This window comes from Molothrus ater, chromosome 3 (genome assembly GCF_012460135.2).
Source record: "Molothrus ater isolate BHLD 08-10-18 breed brown headed cowbird chromosome 3, BPBGC_Mater_1.1, whole genome shotgun sequence".
Taxonomy (NCBI): Eukaryota; Metazoa; Chordata; class Aves; order Passeriformes; family Icteridae; genus Molothrus; species Molothrus ater.
In genome coordinates, this window is record NC_050480.2 from 46,635,876 (window position 1) to 46,648,515 (window position 12,640).

The 12,640-nt window shown below is 42.0% G+C and overlaps 1 protein-coding gene across 2 annotated transcripts in view; it reads right to left on the bottom strand.

Moving 5' to 3' along the window:
• MAP1LC3C (microtubule associated protein 1 light chain 3 gamma) overlaps nt 1–10,517 on the bottom strand; it is a 43,652-nt gene extending 33,135 nt beyond the window's left edge. Inside the window, exons 1-4 of one of the 2 annotated variants that reach the window (XM_036381416.2) lie at nt 10,446–10,517; nt 10,303–10,358; nt 10,077–10,183; nt 8,568–9,155 (exon numbers count right to left, since the gene is read on the bottom strand). In XM_036381416.2, coding sequence (XP_036237309.1) covers nt 8,945–9,155; nt 10,077–10,183; nt 10,303–10,358; nt 10,446–10,503 — 432 coding nt within the window. In that variant the 5' untranslated portion in view covers nt 10,504–10,517 and the 3' untranslated portion in view covers nt 8,568–8,944. Of the gene's footprint in view, nt 1–8,567; nt 9,156–10,076; nt 10,184–10,302; nt 10,359–10,445 lie in introns of those variants that run through there. The other variant, XM_036381415.1, reaches the window with a different exon arrangement.
• Nucleotides 10,518–12,640: the final 2,123 nt, after the last annotated feature.

Genomic DNA, 12,640 nt, shown 5'->3' on the forward strand with positions numbered 1-12,640 from the left:
GGCATTGACATTCTTCCCCTTCCTTTTTCAAAGAGCCTTTCATTTGTGAGCAATGTCATGTCCCTTTCTGAGCATTTTCTTCTTGAGGCTAAACCGCCTAAGTTTGTGCAACTTTTGTCATACTAAATTTCTCCTCATCATCAATAATCTTTGAATTCTCAAGTGGTTCACATTCTTCTTGGGGTGCAGTGCCTAAACGATACACAGTATTTCAGATGAAGCCCTGCTGTTGTTAAGTACAGCACAGAACAGGCTCATGTCACCCATCTTGCAGGCTCTACTCTTGGTTAGAAATCTCAGTATTGTGTTTGCTTTTCTCACAACAGCATGATACTGTTGACTTCTGCTTAGTTTGTGATTCAGTACATCCCATGGGGTCTTTTAAGAAGAAATTTATCAGCCACTTGTTTTCCACCCTATATTTATGCAGCTGGTTATTCTTGTCCTAATGTGGGGTTTTACATTTATCCCTCTTGAATAGTACCCAGGCAGTGATGACAGCCCTCTTCATTCTTCCTGTAAGATCTTTGCCAACATTTTTGTGCTTCTTATTGCAAAACCCACAAGATACTCAGGACTAGCTATTCTATGGAATTTTTTTCTGCCTTTAGATTCATATCTTTATTTGTTTAGAAGGCACAGTGAGTAAGGGTGTTAGATAAGCACCAGCTCCATTAGCAAGTACTTTGTATGTGGACAAGGAGACAAGAGAAGAAACTTCTCAATTTGTGAGGTAAACTCCATAAATTCTGATTTGTTTAGCCAGAGATTAAATGCAGATGTGAAGCAAACAGCATTAGAAGAAAAAGGCAGGAGCTGACATTGGTTAAACCTTTGTAAAATTCCATGACGTCAAGCAGATGATTAGAATTTCGGTCAGGAGAAAGACCTCCAGCATGTATGGATTTCCTTTGTGTTCCCTTGCAGTGCAATCATGACTTCTCATGCAAAGTCATCAAGGAATTAAATATAAAGAAAGCATCTCTTCTCAGTACTTTATAGAAATAGGTCTTTATACAGTATTTAGCTCACACTTAATAAGCAGAAATAACTCTTCAGCAATTTATGCTAGAGCCAAAACTGATTCTGAGCACTCCTGAGAATATGGCAGAAATAAGAAAATGTGTGTAAGTAAAAGTATCATTCAAGGTGGGTCTATGCACTGTTTTTATATCACAAATACTTTTACTGGTAAATGTAAATATTTGGTTTTAGTAGCTGATTAAATTTAGCATATTTGCTTCAAAATACAAAAAGCACCAGGATTTGTTTTGACCTCACTTCTACAGTTTTGGAATCACTGTTCAACTACTCTTTATTTAAATTTAGTAAAACCAATACTGGGACAAAATGGGAAAGACACTTGTGTTTTGAGCACTGAAATGGGTCTGAGCTTTGACTTTTGGCCTGCTCTAGATGCCAGGGTTTTGTTAATTTCTAATTCATTTCCTCCAGTAACCCAGAAGCAGACCAAGAATAGCTTTGAAGCCCCTATTTTTCTATTGTTTGTATAATGTACCATTGCTCAAAAAATCATAGTTATTGATTAAGGTTGTGTAGCAGACTTCAGTGTGGCATTGACTTTGATAATCACATAAATATAAGAAACAGTATTCATGGGCCTAGTCACAGGGTCAGAAAATACAAGTATAGAGAAAAATTCTGTCCTATTCAAAGGATTTTCTTTTCAAATTTCATTATACTCACCCTGCAACGTAGACTCCCTATAGCATTAATCTCATAAAAACTGAGGGTTTGTTAACAGATTGCCAGAAGTGTAGGCCCTACATCAAAGGAAGAAGATATACACACACAGTCCTGAAGGATTAGGTTTGTAGTATGACTGTCTTTTTGAAATTCAATTTGACTGTAACATCCTCCAAAGAGTTTGCCAGCAGTAACCTACTGAGCTTCACAGTCCATGGATAATCAGGTGATGTTGTACTCTTGCTCTTCTGTTTGCTAACATACTGAAGACAGCCTTGATTTAGTGTTTTCTTACATCAGTAAGATCATAAAACATAGTCCAACCAGAAGTGTGTGTATCTCATTTATATGTAACCAAAATACATCCAAAAACGTCACAAAACACAAAAAATTCTATGCTGAGAATTAGCAGAAAGTTCCACCTGATTTTGAAATGAGATGTCTAAAATGGAATAACCCCTCTTTTGGCTTTTCAGTGTTACCTGAGTGCCTCTTGGCACATTTTACAAATTTTTATGGCAGTTACACAGGTGTAATTAATAGTCAAAAAGATTTTTTTTAATTCATCTTTTCTCCCATATAATATAAATTGAGATTTGGGGTTTCCCTTTCTGACAAACCAGCTTAATGAAAATTATTTGATGGGGAAAAAATAGTTTAGTTTGAATCAAGAAACAAGATATACGGCAAAACTATTTTGAAGAAAAACTTTCCAGAAACTTAAACATAAAATCTTTCATGTCTGCTAGAGTGCTTGACCTTTCCTTCTCTCCACTTGTTGTGGATAAATGCTTCCTCACATGAATTGTAACATGGTAGCTTTAGCTCTGCAGCCTTTATGGCTCCAGCCACTAATTTCAGTGCCAGTCCCAGCTTCTACTGGAATTGCTTCATTTATTTTACAGGGTTTTGCCTAAATTTTCCACTAGTAAAACTGCAGCCTCTCACAGATCCTGCAGTTGCACAGTTTATTTTCAGAAAGACAAAGGTAGGCTGGGGGTTTACTTTGGGAGCTGGGTTCAAGCCCCTTAGCCACACACCTCTGCTGTCACTCTGGGCTTTACCCTAGCTTCTGGCAGCAGAAGATAATTTGCTCTGCTGGGTCCAGGGAGACAGGAGCTACTTGGAGTGCCCAGTGTGAGTTTGTGGCTCAGAATCTTCAGGGAGAAAAATGAATTCTAGCAGGGTCTCCCCAGTTCTTTATCCATTGAGTTATAAGGATGCTGCTCTGTGAAGCACATGACAGTAACCTTGCTTAACACTTGCCTAGTGGACCAGCTGCCTTGGATGTCAGAAGCAAAGGAAACCTTTCTGAAAGGAAGGGCATTTGTGTAAGAAGTCCTGTCATGGACTAGCCTGCAGACCCATATAATCTTCAAGGTCTACCTATATCAGCAGCCATTCCGCCCCTCAGTTTCTTGTGACAACCCTCCTCTGCACCAAACCCCTCCTGAAAATTGTCACCTCTCACCAGCCTGCACTGCATGGCATCCTGCTTCTTTGCCAAAATCACCTGGATGAGCTGGGACATGAAATTAAGCTGCTACATTAACCTATCTTCTTGTACCTCTAGCAGAAATGCTTTCCATTGGTGAGCAAGGCTAACCCACACAGCTGTTCTTCAACTGATTCAAGAAATTTTGTCTCAACAGAATTCACTGGAAGGGGAGGTTACCCAAATAGCAGTAATGGCTGCAGCCATCTCATTTAAATTGCTGCTCCAGCCCTGACAGAGGCTTAGAGAGCTGAGTGACTGAGGCACAGCCAAATTTTGTGGGTTCAACGTGGACTGAATTAGAATAGCAGAACAGCTATGAATTATCATGCAAGTTTGTTACATGGCAACTAAGGTCATATTATTTATAATTTTCAGCAATCTTGGAACCTGTACCCAGGTTCTGCTAGCACAGAAGGCCTGGTCCCTTTCCAAAGAAAGAATGGGAACAAAGTCAGTGTGCAAGAGGATGGCTGAAAGAACTGAGGTTTAAACCAAAGCCAGCTGCCTCCCAGGAAAATGCCATTTCTCCTGAAGCCTCTCTTGACATTTTTGACAGATTTATAGCAGAGCCAATATCATTTCCAACAGCAAAATTATCTTCATAACCCCTGCAATGCTTGGGTTACCCTGACAGTCTAGACAGCACAGATGTTTCTGCACTAAGCTGGTGATTCTGCCCTCACCTGCAGCACGGCAGCTGTTTTCTCTATTGATGGCTCTTTTATTCTGTAGGTGACTAATGCATCAAGCTGCTGGAAAATGAGTTAATCTTCCTCAGCCAGTCAGCATTCAGATATGCAGCTCACATCTCAATCTGATTTTTAATTTTTGAGCACAGATGCAGCATTTCTAGGGAGAAGGGTCAGACAGAGACCATATTACTATCCATCACTTGACATGAAGTTTTTAAGTTCTCAGAGTAAGGGCCAAGTTGCCTTGTGAAGTAGTGCCAGCACCAAGAATAGAATTTCTTTATTTGCCATGTCTGCCTTTCAGCACCGTTCTGTGTGGTTTTTTCCATTGACAGAGCTCACGTTTTGTTCAGGAAAAAGCTATAGCCACTCTCCATCTGTGAGCACGTGTTTCCTTCTCCTAAGTTCTCTTTGTAAGCTAATGGGTGTAATAGTCACCTTACTGAGTTCACACTGAGGCTCAGGCTTTCCAGGCAGTCACAGGGAGGCTTGTGAAGAGTACGTGGTTGTAGCTGCTTTGGGTGGGAGCACTGATATGCATGCTTAACCCCCTGGCTCACTCCTTCCCCTTCCCTCATCCACTGGTTAGCTGACCTAAAAATTTCCCTGGAAATCCATTTGTCAGCCTGTAAAGTCTTGGCTCTGTTTTTGAGAATAAGAAATAAATTTTAGGTCTACTTAGGCATGTCTTGGTCAACAGGATCAAGGACCATGCAATCAATAGCATTTCTGACATAAAACAGGTTTGAGCTGAAGGTCTGATTAAGATCCAGACCCTGCTGTTATATACAGAAAGAAAGTAAAGGCAGGGTTTTGAAATATTTGCAAAAATAAACACCAGCAGCCAAGCCCACCCTGCAACAAATCATAGGCAGCCTCATAAAGGCCCTTTACAGTCCCTGACAGACATGATGTAAGTGCTGAGTGGCCCAAGCAGCCCCTCCTCAGTCCCTGCCTGCCTGCCCTGGAAGCTCCATGTGTACCCAGGCAAGCAGGGACTGAGGAGGGGCTGCTTGGGTACACATGGAGCTACCTATGAGGGTCTGCCACTGCAGGGGAAAGGACAGTGCTGCTTTTTGAACTCTGGCATTGAGACTTGCCCTGGGTTCTTCAAAACCCACCTGGACTGCATTGCTCCAGTTGTGTGTCATAGGTACATTGCAGCCACAAGAGAGGCACCACATGAAATACAGGAGGCAGGGAGAGATATGACTTTCTGGGGACAAGCTTTAAGGGCATTACTAATTTCACTCATGTCCCTCTAAACTAGGGCCAGACTGTTATTTATTGTTTGGACCTAAGTGCCCTTGCATGTTGTCGACTGTACAGGAACAAGTAGTAGCTAACCTAAACTCCTAAGAGGCAATCTAAAATCATCAGGGGAGAGAACTGGGTAGAGCTAACACTATAAAGCAACAAAGCACCTAAGGAAAGCTAAAGAAACTAAGCACATATGTATAGGGAGAAGTCTGGGTTTGGGTTTGTTGCCTTTTTGTTTTGGTTTTTATTGGACTTTTTTTTTTTTCTCTTATGGGTTGATTCAAAACTATTAAAAAAGGGGCTATTTTAAGATTCAGGAGATTTGTCTCAAATTATTTCTGGAACAGTGTTTCTTGAGGGAAGTATGTATGCCATTACTAGTTTTGTATATTGGCACTGTGACATATGAAATCACATTTCTTAACCTCCCTCAAGGAACTCTTGAAGGTTTTCCATAGAAACCCTTCCACTCTCCCCTGTTCTACTTCATAGTGCATAGGTTAAAACACGTGTTTTCAAAATGTTTCTGTCCTGCTTAGGTCTTTTTGTTTTCTCCCTATAATTTCTCTTCAGGTTTTCTTGAAAGAATACAGCAGGGCAGTTTGATGCTGAAAGTAAAATATTCTGTCCTATTATCTCATTTTACCTTCTTAATTTACTGTATTTCACCTAAACAAAGAAACTTATTTGCAGCAGAGGATACCATCTGTCACTTAGTGTGTGTAAAATATTAAAATATTTTTATCCTGAAACTACCACCATCTGGAAATAGTTAGCATGGGAAAACAGTAAAAAGCCCATCTAAGTTCACAAGTGTTATTGCCTTGAACAAGAAGATTAGTGTTCCCATTCATTTATTTATTCTACCAAAACATAACATTAAGTCATTTTTAAATCCAAACAGTTTGGAAAGCTCCTGATGTTGCTTATGTGTGCTAAAGCCCATGCTGAGGTTATGATGTTTGCCTTGTAGCACCAAATGTCAATTTGCACTCCATAAAGTATTGTGCACAGGTTGTAGGGGGCTGCAGGACATACTTCCCTCAAGGACCACTGTTCCAGCAAGGCTCTCACACCACTCTAATATTCCATATCATTCAGGTTGATTTGGTTTATATTTGAAGCCAGAGCACTGAGCGTCTTCTGGGATTGAGCTGGCAGTCTATGGAAGAAACAGAAGTATCCTCAGAATGTTTTCTGTACTCTGGTGGATATCTTTGATATTAATGAATACAAGTCGATATCATGAAGATAAAACTTTTAAAAATAAATGGCATCTCTGCAGTCTCTTTTTACATTAGTGGCACACTGGAAAGAAGCATAAAATCTGCTTAACACAGCATTGTGTCCTTCATTGAAAAAAAAATATACCTGTTTCTAATCAGTATTTGCTTGAGCAAATATTAGCTCTTCAAACAGCAGCTACATTGGAAGTAGCTCAGCTATCTCAGTTGCACATGTCAATCAGAGAAAAGTTTTTCTGTTTCCTTATTTTCTAATCCTTGTTCTTTGTACTTCAAGAGAGAATAGGTTAAATTCAAACCTTCTAATCATACCAAGGCAATTCCACAAGCAAGACAACAGAATTATTTGGGCATGTAACTCCTAGTTTATTCTTTTAAGACTTCATGAAAACTGTCTTTGATAGTTAATATCCTAACTTCTTCAACATCTGATAGAAAAGCACGTCTATTGCTATTACCCAATGATGCTTTCCCAATTCACAGGACTTCTTTCTAGGTTCATCAGGCCAGTTTAAACAAGTTTATAATGATGCTCTTTACCTGCAAATGACCTTCTCCTTGTGCAACTTTTTTGGCTGGATCTGTGACTCAGCCTGTAGACACCATAGCCAAATGTCATTACATGCTGGAGGGATCAACACTTGCACCTCAGCCACTACATTACAAACCAAAGAAAGATGGCTGTCAGACAAAATTGTTCCAGCCAAGAAGCTGTAGTGCTTGTCTCTTCATGCACCAAGTATCACACAGGACAGGAAGACAGAGGAGCCATTGAAGCAAAATATTAGCCCAACTCTAGACTGGCAAGAGAGCTTGAACACAGAAAGTCTCCCCTTGCTCCTCCCACCCCAAGGTTCCCACAGCTGTTCAGCATTTCTGTGTAGTGCTGCTGCCAAGCAGGTGTCCCTGCTTCCCTGAAGGGCTGGTGACAAATGACTATTCAATTTCTGCAATGGAAACTTGTTTCATTACAAGTATAAGTGAAATATATCCAAGAACTGATGCTGGGATCCCAAAGCCCACATGTTTTTATAACCTAAACCATCATAGCCTTATCCTTTCCACAGGTCAGGTCAATGATTTCTTTGTTCCTCAGCTCATGAAACACGAGTAGGCAAACATCACCTCCACTACAGCAGGCACTCCTTAAAGCTCCAGGTTTAGAGGCTCAAACCCAGGTCTGCTCAGAACTTCATGTTCAAGAGATTATTAATGCAAGAGAACCACTGCAAAAAGCTTACACACACATTCCTTCCTTATGCATAACTTAAATACTGTCAACACTTCTTTCTTTGCAGTCTAGTTATTCCTACATTAATAATTCTGCAGTTTAGTACTGAACAGAAGAATCACATCATATTGTAACAATTTGACCAATCCTAAAGTGAGGCTGCCAAAGGTTGATTAATAAACTGCAAACTGTGACAGATTTTTAATTACCTGGTGGTTTTAGTTGATCATGCATGATCAGAGCATTTCCAGCTTTACAACACATCTCTCACATACAGGGAAGCCAGCTTGAGCTATACTTCGGTCTAAGGCTCAAGTGTTACTTTTAATACGTGTTTATAGGAACCAAGCCTGTATATTAAGATAAAACCACATTTTACTACATGGTATTTTTGATATTTTCAACATTTTCCAGAAACACTGGACTATCTCTTAATCACAAGGCACATGTCTTGGCTCCATTGTTGAAAGAAGGCTCATTGAAGTGCTTCAGGGTACCTGACAAGCAGGTGGCTGTAGGGGATGGATATGACAGTATCTAGAGTAACCATGCTAGCAAAATTCAGCAGCAAGAAAATAACTCTTGAAACTTGATTACCCTTCAAGTCCTGCTATCTGCATTTCAGTTAATGCTGACTAGCAATCAGGTTGCTTATTTAAACAAATAGTTATCTATACCACAGACAGTGTTTTCTGTAACAGCTGAGTTTATTCAGGTGTTAAACTTAACACTGCTCTGGCACTCCTATTTAATCTCACAGCCCAGATACCTACCTTAATGAAACTTTTATAGCTATGGTTTTGCTCATGGGTGACACAATTTAAACTTTGATATTTCATTGAAAAATTCAGAGTAGCTGTGCAAGCAGTGTTTATTTAAAAGGCATTATGCTCAAATTCCCAGAATTATTATAGGATCTTCTCCTGGACAAATTTTTACAAGTCTTGCCCCAGATTAAAAGTAACATTCAACTCAATACTTAAAAAGTTCTTTATTTTTCTCTTAGACTTAGGCTTTCAGGAAACCTTAAAAATCAGTTTCATAATAAAGATTGATATTACAAAGCAGTGGGGGTGCAGTTCAAAAGACAAAAAAACCTAACCCATAGTGTCTTCAAATATAAAAATATATATCCAAATTATTACCTAGGGAAAGTGTACCACCATTTCTGTCTTAAGCTGGTCCTGCCAGCTTTTGGGTCATAACTCCCACTACAGAGCTCAAGAGCTCACACTGGAAGGAGCATCTCCAAGATTCATGTCACAGGCATGATTCAGAGCAAACTGCTTTGCTGCAGCATATGAACCCAATCTTAGATTTTCTGAAAGCATTCCACAGTTTTCCCTTGGGCAGTGGGTAATAAGCATCCAAACATCTCCTGGGAAGCATAGGTCATATACACAAAGCCATCTTCATCTTTGTAGTCCCTGTACACTTCTGCCATTGTCAAGGACATACTGGCTAGGCTTTTGTTGTTCACCAGCAGGTAGAAAGCTTGTGTAGCTGTCAGAGCCATCCTGCTTCTAATTGAAAAAGAGGATTAAACATTAGCAAGTTGAATGTGGTTTCAACTTCAGTCTATGACATACATTAAGCAGAGCAGTTGCATGAAGTAGGGACAAAAAATGCTGTGTAAAGTTATTATGTGGCTTATTGTCTCCATCAGCAGGAAGTTAACTGGAAGCTCAAAGGCAAGGCTTACCAAAGGTGCTGGGCATGGGCTTGGAGTTCCCAGTTACCAGGGAAAAGTGTGAATAGAAACCAAAAGCTTCCATAGTGCAGATTTTGCAAAGGATTTCAGCTCCAGTCTGTTACACTTACTGTAAAGTCTATCTTCAAAACAAGTCCTTTTCAGAGACATTACACGCAAGGATTACAATCCAAGTTGTCCAAGAGCCAAAAGCATTTTTTACAAAAGTTACAATTTAGAAAGATCTTTTTCTATACTTTAAAAACTGTACTGAAAAACATAGCTTTCACATTTTGTCAGAAAATACCACTGAATATTTTGGGTGATTTCTTTGCTGTAATGTTTCATAAAGAACAATTTGGCAACACATTTCATTTCACTCCCATTCAAGAGCTGCTTTGAACGAGAGTAAATTCAGCTAGGTACAGTAAGAGAGCAAGGCAGTGACAGTCATAAGCAGAACACAGAGCCCCAATACCTATTCCACGAGGCAGGGAGAGAGCAGAACAAGAATTTTATATATTCTTTTTTCACTACAGTTAGGGAGAAGGGGGAGGACTGTGAACCCAAAAAAGACCCCATTTTTCCCAATACTACACCTGTCTTCGAACCCTTGCAAGAGAGGGAAACCAGTACATTACTAACACCTTTATTCTCCTACCCACCGAAGGAAGCAGCACACTAGGAAATGCCTTCTTGGGGACCAGCAGCCAAGCCCAGGTGCAGCTCCAACCCACTAGTATCCACTACCCACCTGATGATGGTTATGAACTGTGCCATGGTCAGCTCCTCGGGAACAAGAAACTTGGTTTTGTCCAAGACAGGAAGGTATTTCTCTTTATGGTATCTCTCAACAATTACCTGTTTTAATTAGAGTCATACTTAGCAATACCCAAAATATCCAGGTCCCTTTCCCTCCCCTCACACGCTTCTTTCCTCAAACAGCGGCAACAACCTCCGCTAACAAACCAGAGACTTACCGGGATTTTTGTCGGGAACTTGGCTCGGATCCCTGCTACTTCTTCGCGCCGGCTGGCTGTGGGGCAGAGGGGAGAAGAGACGCGTTAGGTGTGCGCGCAGCCCCTCCGACCCGCGCAGCGCTGCGCGCCCCCGCCGCCCCTACCGAGACTCTTCCTGAGCTTGAAGGGCCGATCCGGCTGCGCCCCGGGCGCCGCCCGCATCCTCCCGCCTCGGGGCCGCCGCTGCGCCCGCCGCGCCCGCGCCTCGCACGGACCGGGGCCGCCCCGCCCGGCAGCGGCGCCGCAGCCAACGGGAGAGGTGCGGCGGCTGATCCCGCCTCTCCCGGCTGTCCCACAGCTCCGTGCTGCGCCCTGCCGCCGTGTGGGCGCCAGCGCCCCGAGGCGTTCTGCCGGCGGGGATAGCGCGGTGCTCGTGAGGGGCTTTTGACTGCCCCGCCCGGTGGTTCAGGGGTGCAGCTCAAGGCTGGAGTGCCCGCAGCTGTCTTCCCTTTGCACGTGGCCAGCCTTCGTCGTACCAGCAAACTGCTTTCGAGCAATTCGTTTGGTTTAAACAGAGAACAAGACAACCTACCTCACACACACAAAAAACTCCAAAAACCAAAACAACTCACCCCACTCAAAAAACCAACCACCCACCCCAGTCATTTTTCATCTCCTCAGGTATTATCATCATATGGCAGGGGTTCCATACTGTTGTCACTGATCACAGAAGTTTCATACCTTTTGGGTGTTTTCTCATGGGCATCTCTCAGAGCACTGACTCTTCTTCACAAAGCATCCAACTAACTCCAGTTTCCCTCTCAACTAGCCACCCCATTCTTTTATAGCGCTCTTCTTCTCACGGGTTGCAGCTGTGGCCTGTTGAAGTCCGGCCTGTTCCTAATCTCTGGTAATTGGCCCAGCTGCAACTCCTTAGGGGTAAGATTATTTTCTACACTATCTTTATTTTCTTGTATTCTATCCCCCTATATTCTGGCTACTAGACTGCTTGTTTTTTGAATGACTTGAGAGCTGAGTTTTAGCTCTGGTTTTGTCTCTGAGGCACAGCTGCAATTTTAAGAGGTTTCAAGCAGACTTCAAGTCCATCTATTTGGTAAATACTATTGGACAAGTTCCTTGCCTTTTGGATTGCTGGTTTACCTGTGTTTGCTTCAGCTGTCAAGATGGCTTTGCAGACGAACATGGCTCAGCAAGGGGTAAAGTTGACTCCAGTCTGGTGGTTGTGTTTATAAATCATCTCAGTGGGGGTCTGGAACTGATCCTTATGACTTGTTTGCTTTACTTATCCCTTTAAAATACAGGAATTTTTGTTTTATTTGATCTATCATTCTGATCATGATCTAGTTGATGTGGCATGGCTAGGGACATAGTTTAGTGGTGGATTTGACAATGCTAGTTAATGGATGGACTTGGGGATCTTACAGGTCTTTCCAATTTAAATTCTATTATTTTACCAGGCTAAGGGCAACTGGAATTTGCAAATTTTTATGAGTTACAGTTTATGAGCTATGGCAAAGTCAATGATTGTCACCCAAGATAATTTTGAAAAGGAACATCTTTATTAAAGTGTGTGTGCACTATCTACATATGTGTCAGGTTTTCAGCCAGCCTCTCCAGAACAGTTTCCAGTAGCTGCAGTCCTTAGCGCTGCTGAGCTGTCCCTTTCTCTTGATCTGGAAGCAATGAGCATTAGCCACAGCACAAGCTCCCCCACGTGGCAGCACAAATTTTATTTTGCAGAGTAGACACTTGGGTCTGAGGGACTCGTAAGCAAGAGCTCTGAACTTTGAGAAAGGCCTTGAGCCTGTAATGGAATGGTTTGGGTACAGCTCATCCCTATGATTTGATCTTTGCATGAGGGCAGTTAAGCACAGGGTTTGGCTTGAGTAGCTGGGTCTAGCTTAAGGTCTTTTGAGTAGAGGTGAGGTGACAGACTGAGGAAGCCTGAGGGAAGGAAGACGTGTGCCACAGAATTGACACAGTGCGATAACTCAGTATGGTGAGTTGTATTTAAGAAGATGAAGAAAGAGAGGAATAATTTGAAGGGTAAAGAAACAGCACAGGAACAAAGCCTGTAGAAGACAGGAGGATGTGTGGAGACCACAGAGTATTTCTTTGGAACTGTGGTCAAGCGTGGGGCTTTCCAAAGCTGTTCAGGAAGTGTAACAATTCTTCCACACCCTCGTTCTGGTTTCTGCCCAGTAGATTCAGTGGAATGATCTGTGATCCACTTGGTGTAGAGAAGAGGGAACCTGCTACCCCAGTGTTCTGCTTCCTGTGTCATCTCTTGCTGCAGGGGAAGCACAAAAGTGTGGCTCCACGTAGGTATCAGGAGCCT